The sequence below is a fragment of the Microcaecilia unicolor genome, chromosome 2 (assembly GCF_901765095.1).
Source record: "Microcaecilia unicolor chromosome 2, aMicUni1.1, whole genome shotgun sequence".
In the NCBI taxonomy this organism is placed as follows: Eukaryota; Metazoa; Chordata; class Amphibia; order Gymnophiona; family Siphonopidae; genus Microcaecilia; species Microcaecilia unicolor.
Window position 1 is genome coordinate 477,943,434 of NC_044032.1, and position 17,963 is coordinate 477,961,396.

General features: G+C 42.9%; 1 protein-coding gene across 5 annotated transcripts in view; it reads left to right on the plus strand.

The window, feature by feature from the left end:
• Positions 1-17,963, plus strand: part of IMMT (inner membrane mitochondrial protein) — a 156,664-nt gene that overhangs the window by 84,920 nt on the left and 53,781 nt on the right. For 3 of the 5 annotated variants that reach the window (XM_030191054.1, XM_030191057.1, XM_030191055.1), the window contains one exon: positions 10,462-10,476. The exons of the other annotated variants lie outside the window; for them this stretch is intronic. In XM_030191054.1, the coding sequence (XP_030046914.1) occupies positions 10,462-10,476 (15 nt within the window). The remainder of the gene's footprint in view (positions 1-10,461; positions 10,477-17,963) is intronic. 5 annotated transcript variants of the gene reach the window in all.

Genomic DNA, 17,963 nt, shown 5'->3' on the forward strand with positions numbered 1-17,963 from the left:
GCAAGCTGTAACTGGCAAATTGGCTTGTATAAGTAATAGAGACTACAAGGGAAATGGTAACATATGATACTGTGGACCTAAAAAAGCTGGCTTTACAGTAACCTTTGCTATTGAACTGTTCCTGAATTGTGGCACTCGCAAAATCCAACAAAAATAAATACCCTGAACCTTTAACTAGCATCAGTGTGGTGACCCGCGGGCTGTGTTAGCTGTCTGGAGGGCAAAAACCTTACAAACAAATCTTCATGTAAGAAGTGCTGTGTGTCTTAGTCAGCTAAAGAGTTGATAGTATATAAATGCTTCCCTGTGGTGCATACATTATGAAGGTTCAAACAGAAAAACTGAAAAAAAAATTATTTGATGAAATTAGGTTTAGTACAAAGAAAGCCACTCCTTCCTCTCTGAGGGTGATCTACCTTGCTATAACATATACTTCTTTTCATACTCCTAGATAAGTCCAGACCAATGGGTTTTGTTGCCATCAAATGGAGGCAGAGAAACTGAACCAGTGACGTCAACGACATATATAGCAGTGCAGCCTATTTCTCTGCCTCCAGCAGCAACAGGATTTTTTCAGTTTAGACCCGATTCCTCCAGGGCTCCAGTTTGATCAGGCCCTCACAGGTGTTGTGTAAGGAGTGGAGGATTAGCTTAATGGTTAACGCAGTCGGCTGAGAAACCTGGGGAAATGGGTTTGATTCCCACTACAGCTCCTTGAGACTTTGGGCAAGTCATTTAACCCTCCATTGCCCCAAATGCAAAAGCTTAGATTGTGAGCCCACTAAGGACAGAAAAAGTACCTGCATATAATGGTAAACCATTTTGGTTGTACCACAGAAAGAAAGGTGTTATTTCAAACCCATGACCCCCCCCCCCCCCCCCCCTTTGTTTTTACTGTGTGAAAAGCTTTCTTTGCAACACAAAATGTTTAAGCTGGAAGTATGGGAATAGATCCCTTGATAGCATGCCAAATTGTTTTTGCAGCTTAGGAAATGGCACTATAGATTGTGAACGCCTATTTAACAGTTGCCCTAGAAACTTCAGCCCCCATGTTCCCATCTCACAAAAAGTGCGTGATTTTTAACCAGGCTGAATTCAACGTTATATACCTAATTGCTGTAAAGTAATGGTACTGTTTTTCTCCCATTAGCTTTTGCTTCACCTTATTCCAAATCTTTAATGTGAACTGCTCGAATGGCCTTCAAGTACCCAGATCATTCAAGATTAGCTTATCTATAAATTGAAGTGGTATTGAATTTTTCTTCTCTTCCTCTATCAGCATCCATTGCTTCTCCTCTCTGGCATGCCATTCTATTAGTTTTTTCAATTCCACACCCAATAATACTGCCAATCTCCCTAACTTTTTTTGATAATTATAGGGTTTTCCTAGAAATCCTTGGGGGCTTTCTATTCCTGATGAAATAAAATAGTTTCCTATTGATATCTCGGAATACATTATCTGAAACCTATATGGGGAGTTTTTGGAATAAATTAAGAAAATGTGACTAAACTACCATTTTCTTTTTGAGCTTGGGTGATATATTATTATGGCCAGTTCTAAAGTCCCCCCACTTTGGATCCAGCACAAGCATGCAACTACTGTACTGTAGCAAATTTTCCACTGTTTGCAAAAATCATGGAGGGCTTAGGGTCCAGACAGCTGGAAGATTATTTAGATTTTCATGGTCTTGCTTTTAAAAACAGAGTCTGATTTTAGACAAAGTTTAGTACTGCAAAGTTACTCAATTCTTTATTAGCTTAGATTAGGTTAGTAATGTCTTGGTGACACCAAGTCATTTTAATGCAATTAGTTTTATCTTCGGCTTTGACTTGATGGACCAGTCTATTTTACTGGATATTTTGGACAATTTTAACTTGGCGGGCTCGATGATCTAATGGTTTGATGGATTTTTAAGGAAGGGGCTCTACAGGGTTCAGAAGGGGTAACAAAAGTCTGAATCTTGGATTTCTATGGTGGGAGTCCTTCATCACTCTCCCCTATCACCAATGCTGGGGAGATTCTTTGACTTTCTAGGGACAGTTTGTATCTATATGCAGATGATATTATGATAATTCTTCAGTTACCGAATTCTGTTGAGGATGGTATTGGACAGATTGTTAGATATTTCAATACAGTGGAATAGTGGGTGTCCCAATATAAGCTGAAGTTAAACACCAGTAAGTCAAAGATTCTTTGCCTTACTCCTCCGTCAAAAGAGCTTTCTAGTGCATCGTTAACGATCTTGGGCATGCCATTTGTTTTGGAAACTTCACTGAAGGTGTTAGGAATAATCTTAGTCATTTAATTATGAAGGATCAGATTAAACAATTTACTAGAAGAGTCTTTGTGAAGCTGAGACAGCTGCAGTACACGAAACATGTTATAAATCAGAAACACTTTCAAATAGTGGTACAGGCGCCGGTACTGTCTCAGCTTGACCACTGTTATTCGCTTTACATACCCTGTTTCCCCGAAAGTAAGACATCCCCCGAAAATAAGACCTAGTAGAGATTTTCCTGAATTGGTAGATATAAGGCCTCCCCCGAAAGTAAGACCTAGCAAATTTTTGTTTAAAAGCAGGGCCGCCGAGAGCCGGACAAGGCCGCCCCCCTCCACCCACCCTCCGTCGCTCCCGGAACTAATCTTAAACGCCTCCTTTCACCTTCGCAGCAAGCAGCAGCAGGGCAGACCTCTCCTTCCTTCCGTGCCCCGCCCTCGCGGACATTACATCAGGCGAAGGCGGGACACGGAAGGAAGGAGTGGCCTGCCCTGCTGCTGCTTGCTGCGAAGGTGAAAGGAGGCGTTTAAGGTTAGTTCCGGGAGCGACGGAGGGCGGGCGGGCCAACCCCGATCCAACCCCAATGTTTCCCCGAAAAATAAGACAGCCCCTGAAAATAAGACCTAGCGCATTTTGGGGGGCAAAAATTAATATAAGACAGTGTCTTATTTTCGGGGAAACACGGTAGTTGCTCTAAGTCATCTTTAAAACGTCTGCAAATTCTACAGAACACTACAGTGAAGCTAATTTTTGGTTAGCGAAAGACAAATCATGTTGCACCTCTATAGAGGAGCCTTCATTGGCTCCCAGTGGAGGCTCGCTGCCAATTTAAATTATGTTCTATGCCTCAGAATATCTGGTTGGTTTGCTCGTTGTTAAAACAGCAGTTTACTTGGGTCAAAAAAACTATGCTTTTTTTGCAGTTTTGTAACCTGAAAATGTGAAATATAAATCCATTCATACCATAGGTTTTGCCTATAGATCGTCACAATGTTGGAATTCACTTCCCCTTGATTGAGACTAACTTCATATTATCTGAAGTTTCATAAGTTGTTAAAAATATATTTATTTTTCTATATATTCTGCTATAGTGGATGTTTGTTCAGGATGTTGTTACTTTCTAGGGTTGGCCTAGCTTTCTTATACATTGTAATCCACACCGATCCAGAAATGGTTTGTAGCAGAATATAAATCTTATTGTAATTTTCACTGTATCTATCCTACCCAACCAGGACAAAACTCAGCTTTGACCATCCCTCTAAGTCTGTTTAATTTAGCTCTTAAGGGATTGTAGTTCAACTCAAATAATTTGTAGTATTGCACCATTAGTTGAATCCCAAGATATCAAATTGATTTAGCCACCCACTTAAAAGGGAATATCCTCGATAGCACTCCTTCCTACTCGGGTGGTATCGATACATTGAAAATCTGACTTGGACATATTCACCCAAACTCCCAATACTCCACTGTACTGTTGGATTTCTTGCATGATAACTGAAAGTGATACCTGAGGATTGGTGACAGCAAAATATCCTCTGCAAAAAGAGAAATCTTGCCCCTTGATTTTAAAACACAAGTTAAACATAAAATTGATTTTGACAATTAGATATTTCTCAGCAGACTGCAAGGGAGGAATTCAGGCACTCTGGGTGACATCATCCAACATTGCCTGCATAGCAGACTCTCCAGTAGCTCAGAGCTTGCGCAGGAAGTCCTGTGTTCTGCGTTCTTATGATCCTGTTTAGTCTGTTTTATCCATGAATCTGTGCCAGTACTTCTATCCACACCTCTGTGTCACATCCTCACGAATATGACTGACTCTTAATTGTTTTTGTTTTTCTCTTTGTATGGTTTTTATACTAAAAGAAAAAGAATTGCCAAGATGTCTAAGCCATTGTCAGTCTCCTCAGTTCATCAGTCTCCTCAGCTTCTTGTCACTGTTCCAGCTGCTGCTACCTCTCATATAGCCACTCAGCATGTCTCCATCATGCATCCTGTGGCAGGCAGTCTGCTGAAACAGGAACAGTTCCCACACCCTCTGCAGCTCCTCTGTCTGAAAACACTGTTAGTAAAAAAAAAAAAAACACACCTCTCAGCCAGTCTCATCCTGACAGAGGGAAAACTGCTAAATCTTCTACCTCCTAGAAGAAATCAGTACAACCTCCACAGAACCCCCTCCTGTAAAGCGTCAAAAGTTACCTCAAACTTGTTTGTGGCTTCTGTCTCCAGCAATTCCTCAAGTTTCTGACTGTACCTCATAGGGACTGACCCATAATGCCCTATTACATCTTCTCAGATGTTTTTTTCAGAACACTGCCAATATTTTACAAGCAGCAGATCCCCCTCCCCAGTTTCTTCAGTGCCCCCCCCCCCCCCCCCATGAATATATCACTCAAATTCAGGATATTCCCCATTCTGTGCTCTGCCTCATCTCCAGCCTGGTCTCTGCAGCAGTCACCTGAATGTCATATCAACAGAGCCCGCATTGCTCCCATTCCAAGGATATTGTGCCAACTCACTGTGCCAATGTATCGATACCACCCGGTGCCAACACACCCCTGAGAGTTTTCACCCTCTCCCTCAAGTTCCTTACTCAGAACAATCTTCTGAAGATTTTTCCTATACAAAATGTATCCCAAAAAACACAAAACATATATCACTAGGAGTTGCTCAACATCAGGAAGATAGAAAAAAAATTCAGGTCCATCCTACAGAACTGCTCTTTAACAAAAGACCTTGTGATTTTCCCTATACATGAGCTCCTTCAGGAACTTCAATTAAACATATTGAAGACTCCTACTATTCCTCCATCTTCCAGATGCCTGGAGCTCTGTTACAGGGTTTTTCTAGCCCCAGGACATAATCATAGCCAACCCCCTTTTCAGTGTCTAGTTCTGAAACAGCTCTTGAAAAAACAAATTCACTAAATGTCAGATTTTTAGTCCACCAGGGAAGGATAATAAATTCTTGGATTCAGTGGGTAAGAAAGTATACCAAAGTTCCATCCTTACACTCAAAGTATTTTATTTATTTTATTTTTACATTTGTATCCCACATTTTCCCACCTATTTGTAGGCTCAATGTGGCTTACATAGTGCCAGAGAGCTGCTTGCAGACGCCGGAGTAAACAAATACAAGGTGATGTTGTGGTAGGATAAGGTTCATGTGGTAGGACCACATAAAGGAATCGTACAACGGGAGAGTTGTGTAATGACCATTACGAACTTTAGTGTTGTTGTGTCGCAGAGATCAGGCATTTATGTTGGGTCGGTAGGGTATGCCTTTTTAAACAGGTGGGTTTTAAGTGTTTTTCTGAAGTGTAAGTGGTCGTATGCAGTTTTCAAGTCTTTTGGTAGTGCGTTCCACAGTTGTGTGCTGATGTAGGAAAAACTGGATGTGTAAGATGATTTGTATTTGAGTCCTTTGCAGCTTGAGTAGTGGAGATTTAGGTACGTTTGTGTAGATTCGGATGTGTTTCTAGTTGGTAGGTCAATCAAGTCTGTCATGTATCCCGGTGCTTCACCGTAGATAATTTTGTGAACAATAGTGCAGATTTTGAAGGCAATGCATTCTTTGATTGGGAGCCAGTGTAGTTTTTCGCAGTGGGGTTTTGCGTTTTCAAATCATGTTTTTCCGAAAATGAGTCTTGCTGCTGTGTTTTGTGAGGTCTGAAGTTTCTTTAAGGTTTGTTCTTTGCATCCTGCATAAATTCCATTGCAGTAGTCTACATGGCTTAGTACCATTGATTGTATTAGGTTGTGAAATGTTTCCCTCGGGAAGAATTTTTTTCGCGCGTTTGAGTTTCCAGATTGAGTAGAACACTTTCATTGTTGTGGATTTTACTTGGTTCTCTAGTGTTATGTTGTGGTCCAGTGTAACGCCGAGGATTTTCATGCTGTCTGAGACAGGAGGGTGTGGTCTGGGATGTTGATAGTTGTGGGATTGTCCATGGTATGTTGGGATGAAAGGATGAGATAGTGTTTTTTCTTTGTTGAGTTTTAGTTGAAATGCGTTAATTAAGTTTGGGTCTTCTAAGTGAAGGTTGATGTGTCCTAGTACTAGTACATTGGAGTTAGTTACCCATGTGTTTGAAATGAAGTCTATGAAATTATTCTGGCCTTCGTTCTATTTACCTTGGAGGTCTGTAAAACAAGATACAATTTAAGTAATCGCGTAGGGTTTTGCTGTGGATTCTGATTGAAGCGATTTCAAGTTGGGGTGTCATGGACTCGGCAATGGTTTCGGTGGTAAAGTGAGATCGGTAGATTAGTGCTATGCCTTCGCCTCTTTTTTCCCTTTCTGATCCAGTGTGTGATTTTGTATCCTGGAGGGCACAGGTCTAGGATTATGGGGTCTTTTTGGTCGTGGATCCAGGTTTTGCTGATGAAGAGTAGGTCAAGGTCTTCTGCCATGATCTAGTCTGCTAGAATTGCTGTTTTGTTTACTGCGGATCTGGCATTGATGTAGCCCACTTGGATTGTTTGGTATGTGTCTTCTGCGTTTGGTGTTGTGTGGACTTTTATTAGTTGTCATTTCTTAGTTGGGGTGAGTTTGTTTGGGCCCTTCTTTGCATTCTGAGTTGATTGTCTACATGTTGGGGTTCTTCTCTTGTTTAGGTTGTTGTCTGTTTGATGAGGTGTGGTGTGTCTGATCAGTCTTTGATGATTGTGCAGTATGCGTATAATGTTACTGTCTGCAAGAGGGGCGGTTAGTGTAAAGTGGGTCAGTGATAAGGAGTAGATTATTAGGAGTAGTTTGAGGGTATTCATTTTGGTTTTTTTTCACTGTGGGCTAGTAATGGGGCTGTTCCTGATGACTGGATGTGTGGGAATAATTTTTATCTTTGGTGTGTGTCTGGTGTTTTGATCTTGTGTGTTATTTCAGCTTGCCTATTAGCTGTAGAGGTCAGTGCTGGATTAGGTTTCAAAGATGGGTTGATGAGTAGTCAGGCAGGCAGACAGCTACAAATAGGTGCCTTCATAACATTCACAGCTGCACATATCCCCAGGGTCCCATTGCATCAGTTTTACAACAATAAATAAGTGATAGCAGTTTGTTAATTAGCAGGGGGGTAGGGGAGAAGAGACAGGGCCAGTGATCTCCTTTACTATGTCTCTTAGCAGCTTTATGTTTCCCTCCCTCTTTGCCTAGAGAGACTTCAGGGCTCTTGTTACCGCTGGCTTTGACAGGAGGTGGAGGGTAGGGGGAGGACTTCAGAGCTCCTTCAGGTAGTTAGCAGTGGGGAGTCACACATGCAGGCCAAAGGACTTAGGTTGGAAGATTCCATCTTCAGAGCACCTTCACAGAATTAGCAGGGCAGTGTCATACATGCATCACAAAGAATTCAGGTTGGGAGTTTCCTTCTCACTCTGATCCTGCTTCAAGATTCCTGATCAATTGCAAGATACACATTAGGTTAGTTTCAGTTCATAGGTTTTGCTCTTGGTCAGTGAAAGGTGCTTGAATGACAATAGGAAGGCACTTGACTCAATTGCTCTATGGTATGTGATCGGCAGGGGATGTTGGCTCTTAGATACTGTTTCAAACCTCCACAGACTCTTCTGCTCTTTCCCAGCCAGCTCCCCAGCAAATGTGCCAAACACTCCCCAGCATTGCTTTCCGTAGCTAAATCTCGCCTTTGTGCGGATCCCTATCAACATCCAGGTCTACACAAGCAGAGCTACTTGATTTACTTTCCCACTGGTATGGTCAATTCATTGAGCAGGCGTCCCTCATTGAGCAGGCACCCACTCTTTACTCACAATCAGCTGTTCAGAGGTGTGCCCAAGGGTACAGGGACGCCGGCTGCTCCCGGGCCCATGGACTCCGGCTGCTCCCACTGCGGCCTTCGTGAGCGGCGTGGAACCGTGGTAGCTCATCAGCTTCAAATGCTTCACTTCCAGCATTCTAAACTGCATCAATTAAAGGATTCTTTTTCCTCCATGTTAACTCCCGTCTGAACAACTCACTTTTTCTCTTTTTATGGATATTCAAGAAACTACATACCATTTGTTCTCCGAGGACAAGTAGGCTCCAGTAGTCTCAGAAGTGGGACACCGATCCATGTCGCCCGGTCTGGCATTTATGCCAAAGTAAAAAAAAAAGTAGAGCTTTGTGAAGCACAAGCTGCGCTCCACCATGCATTCGTGAGTGCCTTCCCGCCTCTCACAGGAATGCAGTCTCAGTTCTCTTTTTTTTCCGCATGAGAAGCTGTGTCTTTTCGATCCTCTCCTTACTCGCCTGGTTCAGAGAGCTTTTAGTGTTTTTTGGCTTTTTCTTTTTCCTATTTCCATTGTAGTTTTTTAATTTACTACCTTTTCAAACCCGTCCTTTATTTTTTTAGTGAGTTTTGCCCAGGTTTAAATTTTCTTTCATTTTTGACGTCACGGGCTGTTTTTAGGCCCAGACTCTGGTTGGGTTCTCCCCTTCTTATTTCGTGCCTTTGCCCCTTTTTTAGGCACTATCGAGTCATTTAATTTGGCCAACGAGGTTTCCCTGTCTATGTCCATGAAGGCTCCCAGTGGCTTCAAGCGCTGTAACCAGTGCAATCGGACGATCTCGGGAAAGGACACCTGCTCTTGGTGACTGCAGTATCTTGGGCCTGACCCTAGCCCTGCTAACTGTGTTCTTTGTTTTCGAATGAAGTAGAGGATCCAAGTTTTCCAAGAGGTTCAACGAGAGAAGATTTTTGAAGCCAAATCCATTTTCTTGACATTGGCATTGAGCATTGCAACGGCATCAAGAGCTTCTTCAAGACCTTTAGACACTGGGCGCATTGAGGCGTTGAGTGGGTCTCCACCTTTCTCGAGGCCACTTGTGCAAGCCCCCCGGGACCATCCATCGTCAGACCAGACCCTGAGGCGATGTGAGGATTGAAAGTCGTCCTCATTGGCACCAAGGAGCCTTGGTGACACGTTTTGGGCAAAGGCCAAGAAACGTCATCATTGATCACCCTCGATACATGGTGCCCGGAGCTCCTTGGCTTTGAAGGATTTGGCTCCCGAGAAGTGTCTGCACCAGGAGGACCGCTCTCCCTCCATACAGGAGGTGCCGATGCGACTGTCTCCAAGCAGCCGAGATCCTGCTCCTGTATCGACTCCAGCGGTTCTGCGACCTGCGCCTCAACTGGCACCCTGGCTTTTCCCGATGTTGACCCTCTATGAGCGCATCTGCTCCTTGATCCCTGAGCTGCTGGATGGCCTTATGCAGTGGGGTGCATTGGTATCAGGAGTGCTTGAGCCTGCCATACCTTCCGCTGTGGCACCGCTTGCAGCACCCAACTGGCACCCAAGCTGGTACCCCCTCATCGTTGGGGAGGAGTTTCACTGGAAGTGAGGTGGGAGCCAGTTTCTCGATGCTGCTCTCGAGGACATGGCTGCTCGGCATCGAGGCAGATTCAGTCTTGGGCGTCCCATAGTGAGATCCTGTCTGACACCGAGGAGGAACGCTCATGGGAATTGGAGGAAGATCTCAGATACTTTTCCTCAGATGAGTCTTATGGGATCTCCTCTGAGCCCTCCCCACCACCTGAAAGGAGATAGGCTCGCTGGTGGAGACCTTCTTTCCCATCTTTTGTCAAGGAAATGGCTGAGGCCATTCTATTTCCTTTGGAGGATGAGCTCAGGGCCAAGATGCTCGCGGTCCTTAACTATACATCTCTTCCTAAGCAGGCTGTGACGGCACCTCAACTCTTTACTTCTACGATCTTCTATTGTATGCCAAATTGAACTAAACACGTTTGGAAAATTTGAGATACAAATGCTGCTATAAATAAATAAATACAGTAGAAATGGAAATTTAAAAGTGTAGTTGAATGCATCATAAAGAAATTATACACTCCTTCAGGTTAAAAATACATATACATATGCAATGGGGCTGAAAACCTTCCTTGAGCTATGCTGGGTATGCTTTTCTCACTTCTCCTTCACGATGTACTCATTGTAATAAGTTGCACAGTACGTCACACTGCCATATTTTTGCATTTGTGTGAAAAAAATTAGCCTTTCTTTGTCTCTGATAGCTCACCAATTACTACTGTTTGGGATTCAATCTTATAAGTGATAGTAAGCTACCTTTAAGTTATTATGTCCAGGGTTTCACTACATTGTTGAATGTTTGAATGACTGACTGTCTTTTTTAAACATGCTCTAACATCTCCATACCTTGCCTCTTCTGTTTGCAGAAATCACTGATTTGGGTGAGTTTATGCTGACATTTTCTTATTCTGGTTCTTTGTTTCAAACCTCATCTTATTCTTTCTTCAGGGTCATGTTTCATTTTGGTATCTGCATGGTGTGACAAAATTGCAGCATGTCTTTTTCTTTTGCAATGAAGCATGTTAATATTTTAATAACCAAAGTCAGAAATGTTTTTCTTTACCAATCAATAAGCATTATGATGATGAAATTATTTGCTGCTTTAGGAAGCCAAAAAGGTGATTTTATTTCAAGAAACACTCGGTGCTTAAATTAAGTTTTTAAATTTTAGGATCCTAAAATTAAAAACATGTTACAGCTGAATTTTAACCTAGTTTTTCAGCTTAAAGCTTTTCCTGAATTTAGGCCTGTGGTTCATTTCCCTATACTTAGGCACGTAAATTAGTAACCTTCAGCTTGATGATCAAAAATAAATGCGGGTGCTAGAGGCAGCTAGCGCCCACATTTACTAAGCGCTGATGATCAGAGGGCTCCGGTGTGAGCGTGCAGGGATTCTACCCCTATGATCAGAGTACTGTGCTCTGATTGTATGTGCTGAATTGCGCCTTAACCCTATGCCAGCCAGCAGGGATTCGTTTTTTTTTTTTTTGTGATGGGTGGGGGGATTAGGGGGCTGGAGATACACTGTACCTTCAGCCCCCTGTGTCGCTATCCGGGGGGGGGGGGGGCATGGGAGGGGCACTAGGCCACCAGGGCCTTGCTTTGGGGGGGGGGGGGGGGGGTTTCCATGTGTTTCACAGCTTTTGACAGACCAGACCTGTCAATCAAGTGTGGAAGGTTTGTGCCTGAGCGCATGCCTAAGCACAATCCTCTCGCACTTTCCCCCAATGATTAACGCTAATAACGCACCTAAAATTGCATGTTATTAGCGTTGATCATTGGAGAGTTAATTCCCCGTGCTGTTCCAGAGAGATTTTTAGGACGCTGCTTCAGAACAGCATGGGGTATTGATCATCAGGGCCTTAGTGTTGAAAATTAGTGCTAAGCAACTATTTTTTTGTTTCAATCTAATTCTGCCACATAGCTGCCATTTCTTTATGAACCCTGGCCAATTTAAGGGATAATTTTATTAACAATTCTCCCAATTCTCCCTCTTCCTACCTAATGTTTCCCCAATGTATCTACCATATGTGAACCATATTCTTCCACATTCACAGCTTGTACTTGTGCACACTTTGTATTTGTTCAGACCGGAACCGGCGAACGCCGGTACAGTACTATGTAAGCCACATTGAGCCTGCAAATAGGTGGGAAAATGTGGGATACAAATGTAGCAAATAAATAAACAACCTCTTGGCACATAAAGCAGTGTTATATGCAAAAATAGGTGCTTTTAAAGTTCCCCAAGGGTATGCGTGCATAAAAATACATGCTGCCACTGCATGATATGTGCTCTTACATGTCATAGGGGTAGGCATTGCTGGAGGTGGAGTTGCAAGATCTATGCATATGTTTAAAATATGTGCATATTTGCACAGACTTGGGCAGAAAAGTTATGCTTTTTCTGAGCAGATGTAACTTTGTGCAAGAGCTTTTTGAAAAGGAATTTTTCAAAGGTATACAGATGCAAATGTTGCCTTTTAAAAATAGGTGCAATATCCATCTTCATGCCTTTACAGCCTAATTGCCCTGTTGTAAATCTATCCTCTCAATATTCTAACTTAGAAGCCTAAACTATTTGAATATTAAGCCCTGTAAATCCCATCACAAACTGTAATCTTTTATAGGCATGAACATTTTTACAATGTTTTAAAATAAGGACAACCCGTAAAACTCACTTTTTGAAGCTTTGGGGATCTTATCTGTCCTCTCTGTCTCCCAGAGGTAGAAGTTTGGTGATCAATGTAATGTGAAGTGGTTGGCGGGCCGATTAGACTAGTACTTGAGTTTGGATTCCATATAAGATCCACAATTAACCGTTAAGGTACCTGGGGTGGGGGGGGGGGGGGGGTAGAGGTAAAGGAAGTAGGATGTTCTTAATGGTCCTGATCCTATGAGCTCAGGGGGGGTCATAAGGAACCAGACCTCCTGGGACCTGGGAGGGGGCTTTGTGCTGTTTTATTTCAATAATTTTTTATTGATGACACAAATCACAGTACATCTTCCAACGTAAACAGGAACATTGTCCTCCGTCATCAACTTTTTTTAATTTTTATATACTTGAACTTCTTGCCCGCCCCCCCCCCCCCCCCCCACCCAGATGATAAAGACAATTATTTGCTACCAATAACTATATGGTAATAATCAAACATCAAACCTCCAATTAGGAACAGTGTGTCAAACCAATTGACCTCTAGTCAATTAAAACCTTGAAGTCTCTTTCATTCAGTGTCAAGTGGTCATCATAAACTTTACCCCCCCATCCCCCCCTGAAACCTTCCAACCCCCCTCCCACCCCACCAGGAACTTGAGATATCCTCCAGAGAAGGGCTACGCCCCTTTGAGATCGGCCTTCATTAAACAGTGTGCTACAACCCCGGGGGTGCAATATCTGTACATAAGGACCCCAAATGGCCAAGAAGTGTTTTCTTTTCTTTGGCGAAAAACGAGACTCCCTTGCCTCCCAGGTCGCTAGTTGATGTACCTTATTCCTCCAATGCCAATATGCTGGAGAACTTGGCGGCGTCCAATATTGTAATATATGTTTCCGAGCAATCAGGCACATTTTGTGAAGAAGCAGTATTATATATTTATTGCAACCTCTGAAGTCTCCTGGCACATCCAATATCAACTGTTCTACTGTTCCCACTACCCGTATATGCAGCTCTGCCTCCCAAAAGCTGTGAATATGACGCCAATAAACTCTTATTGTTGAACAACTCCAAAACATATGGGACAAAGTCCCGTTAGTGTCCCCACACTTCCAACACGCTGATTCCTGCAGCCCCCCCCCCATATGGCACAGCTGTGAGGGTGAGATATAACCCCTATGTATCACCCTGTAAGCGCATTCTCTTAAACGTGCGTATGTAACTAAAGTGGGTATGCGTGCAACTGAAATTGATATGTCCCAGTGTGTCAAAGTGACTCCCAACTCATGCTCCCATCTACCTTTCAAACCTGAAAAGTCTTTGTGTTGTTTCCACTTGTTCAAGGCCTTATATAATAATGATATTGAGATCTCCCCCTCCCTCAAAGACTGAAAAAATTCTCTGATCTTCCCCCCATTCTGCAACTCAGCTGCTCACAGGGAAGCGTTAAGATGTAGTGCGAAACCTGCCCATACGCAAATCTTGCTCCCCAAGAGTCTCCCGTCTGTTGTAACAAATTTCTCATCGAAATGGGCCTCCCTTCCCCCATCATTAAATGTTCCAGACAAGTAATATCTTGCTCCGCCCAATGCGTATAAACCTTATTAGTAAGTCCTGGTTGAAATTCACAATTACCTTGAATTGTAAGGAGATCCGTAGCACGCGGGTCACCCCCCCCCCCCCCCCCCCCAAGTTCTTCACCAGCATTCTCCACATGGCTGTTTGTGGGTGCAAAAGTACACTCCTCTGTAGCCTCAGAGGAAGCTGGGTTTGTTTATAGTGTATCAGTGAAAAGAACTGGTAAGGAGCATAGTATGCTTTTTCAAAATCTATTGGGGTATATATCTGAGTCTTAAGGCTCAAGTCCCCCAAGTAACTTAGTAACATAGTGAATGACGGCAGATAAAGAACAAAACGGTCCATCCAGTCTGCCCAACAGTCACATTCATTACCAATTCAAGATTTAATTAAGAATAAATGTGAGATTATATACTTGATCATGGTCTTTCTTTGGTATTTCTGGGACACAGACCATAGAAGTCCGCCCGGCTCTGTCCTTATGTTCCAATTTCTGGAGTTGCTGTGAAAACCCACTCCAGCCTATCCAAATCTGTCTTGTCATTTGCGGGACACAGACCGTAAAAAAGGTCTGCCTGGCACTGTCATCACGTTCCAAATTACTGGAGTTACCATGGAAGCCCTCTCCAGCACATCCTAAACTGGATTGCTATATGCGGGACAAAGACCATACAAACATTTCAAGAAAAGTCTTAGGTGACGTAATTGACAGGTGCAATTATAGAGTTTCATATCTGGGAGACCCAAGCCTCCCTGCCCCCATCCTCCAATCAGATACAAAAAGCTAATCCTAGGTTTCCTTCTATTCCAACAAAATTGTGAGATTAAACGATTAAAGGCTTTAAGATCTCTTTGAAGTAACCAAAGGGGCAGCGTATGTAACAAATAAAGCCACTTGGAGAACACCACCATTTTCACTAAGTTCACCCTGCCTAACAAGGTCATAGGGAGATCTCGCCAGCCCTCTACTAACTTACGTGTATCCTCAAGCAACATGGAAACATTTAAGTGAAACAACTGTGATACATCCTTAGGTAACAAAATTCCTAGATATCGAAATGACCCCCTCGCCCAGCGTAAAGGGAACTCTGTAACCCACTCCTGCTCTAACAGATCTGAAGAGGACAAGGCCTCGGATTTCCTTAAATTCATCCGTAAGCCAGCATAGTTCCCATATTCCTTTAGAATCTCCATTAACGCCAGCAACAATTCCTGTAGCTGCGTTAGATGCACCAAAATATCGTCCGCAAAAGCTGCAACCTTGAAAGTCAGTGAGCCCACTGATATTCCATGCACCGACGGAGTAGCTACTATATCTCTTAGCAAAGAATCTACTGTCAGGACAAAGGGGAGAGGGGACACCCCTGCCGCGTTCCTCTGAAAATTTGAAAATCCTTAGATTCCATCCCATTAATGGATATTCTCGCTCTAGGAGCCTGATATAGAGCTTTCACTGCCGACAGAAAGTGTCCTGAAAAACCATACTTAGACAACGTTGCATAAAGGAAACTCCACTTCACCCAGTCAAATGCTTTCTCAGCATCAAAACTTAACCAGGAGAGATTGTAGATTCTTCTGATTTCAATATTCCAGGGACGCTATAATTTTACGGATATTTTTGACTACCATGTGTCCACGTACAAAGCCCACTTGAGACTCGTGTAACAACCTCGGGAGGATATTTGCCAGACGGGTTGCCATTATTTTAGCTAGCAGTTTGACCTTGTAGTTTAAAAGCGAAATAGGTCGGTAGGATTCTACTAACGTTGGGTCTCTCCCAGGCTTGGGGAGCACTATAATCTGGGCTATATTCAACTGCTCAGGTAACCTTTCCGTCTCTATCATAGAGTTAAACATGTTCGTCAGTGGGGACAAAATTTCTTCTCCCATAAGCTTAAAGAACTCCGCTCGGTATCCATCTACTCCTGGAGCTTTTAATAGGGAGCTTTGTCGAATTGCCAGGTAAACTTCTTCAGGTGCGATCGGTTGGTTAAGCGAATCGCTATCTGCCTGTCGTAAACTTGGCAACACTAAGTTATCCAAATAAAGGCTGCTGGAGAGTCCCTCCTCTACCTCCACACTATATAAACTTTGATAATAAGAGTAGAATAAGTCACAATTTCTTGGTCAGTGTTGACTACTAAGCCCTGTCCCGCTTGCATAGTCAGGATTCTAGAGCAGCCCTTCCTGGCGGCTACCAGGCGTGCCAACAGACGTCCCCCCCTTGTTCCCATGTCTGTATAGCATATATTTATAATATGTTTGTGATTTAATGGCCCTCTGGTGTAGTAACTCATTTAGTGTCACCTGTATTTCTATCACTTTCTGTTTTTCTTCTGCTGAGTGTGATTTACCAAATCTCCTCTGAGCTGTGCCCAACAAGTGGCCCAGCTGGATGATCTCTCGGTTTCTGGTCTTCCTCTTATGGCTGGTATAACTAATAATTTCCCCTCTTAGTACTGACTTCGCGGCCTCCCAGTTAAGAACGGATTCCGCCTCATGCTCTATATTATGAGATTTATACTCCTTCCAGCATTTAGAGAGCACTTCCTGAAATGCCTTGTTTTGTATAATTCCACTGGAAAAACCCAATGCCATCCCCGCCCCACAGGCTTGGTCAACGCACAGTCCATCCAAACCCAGGCATGGTCCAAAATGACATAAGGCCCAATATCAGACTTTTTGATATTGAGCCAAAGATTGGCTTTGAGACCAATAAATAATGAATACGGGCCTGGGTGGAGTGCGTGCGAGATAAATGCATGAAGTCTCTCTCCTGTGGGTGTAGCACTCGCCAGACATCTACTTAATCTAACTGTCCACATAGATTTGAAAGCCCTTTTCCCCCCTGGTAGGTCGATTCCTTCACTGGGTGGGATTTATCTGTCATGGGATCTAAAACTGCATTAAAGTCTCCTCCTATCAATATTGATGTTGCCTCACTAGCCAACAACTTTGACGTAATCATTTTGTAAAAACGGCGGTCATATTAGGTGCATATACATTCCTTAGTACAAATTCCTGGCTTGCAATTATGGCCTTACAAAGTAAAAATCTACCTCCAGGGTCTATAAAATGTGGGCTAATTTTGTCTACTACTCCTTTCCTAAACAAAATAGCTACCCTTCCCTTTTTCCCCTGGGCCGCCACTGCCAAACAAGCCCCCACCCACCAAGTTTTTAGTTTGGCATGTTCAGATATAGATAAGTGGGTTTCTTGCAGTAATGCGATGTCTATTCTATGACGTTGAAGGTGTAGTAGTATTTTTGATCTTTTAATAGGGGCTTTGTGTTGTTTTAACATCCGGGGATAGTGGGGAGGGATGGGTTAAGGAGGTTTGGGGGTATTAAGTGGGGAGGGGTTTGATACTATGCTTACTGCTGGATTGTAGTTCTACAGCATGGGGGTGGGATGAGGGTAAAGGGGGATAAATGAGAAATATTTGTTGACGGCCCATTTTAGTGGCTTCAGTTTCTGTACTATACTGAATGGTCAAATATTTTCTGTCTTGAAACATTTGTATTGGTTATGTTGAGTCATCAATAAAAAAAATTGATGAAAGTAAAATAAGGACAACCATTTTAAAGAACATAAAGAGAAAAGCAACAGTTTCATTACATTCTCAAAATATTGCCCCTACCAGAGAGATTTTAAAATAATCTGACATTTTTTTTTCTGCATTTACTCAATAGTATTCCAATAGTTTTAATTCAGAATAGGTTCATTCCATCTACACAGAACAGGAACAGAAATGTATGAAGTAGGCCTTAAAGTCTATGATCATAATAAGGACAACTTTAAGTGATTTCATAAAAGCCTGCTTCTGCAGAAATAAGTTTTACTGAAACTGCTCTCCTGATAAGCATTAATTTGCCAGAGCTGAGTGGAGGTGTTTTTGGGAGCCGGGTTGGGGAGGGGGTCTTCTGTCTCTTGGTGCCCCTGACCAAGGCCTGGCTCTGTGATCAGTAGTGCAAGACAGAGACTCAAATGTCCCCTCTGGAATATTTCTCTAACTTGGAACGGTCATGGAACTATGACGAATAACCAGAGGTCTTCTCAGAGGAGATCCTTTCCTACCTCACAAAAGAAGTAAGTCCATACTGGAAGAACTCTCATTGATTTTGAGAGAGATGGCATGG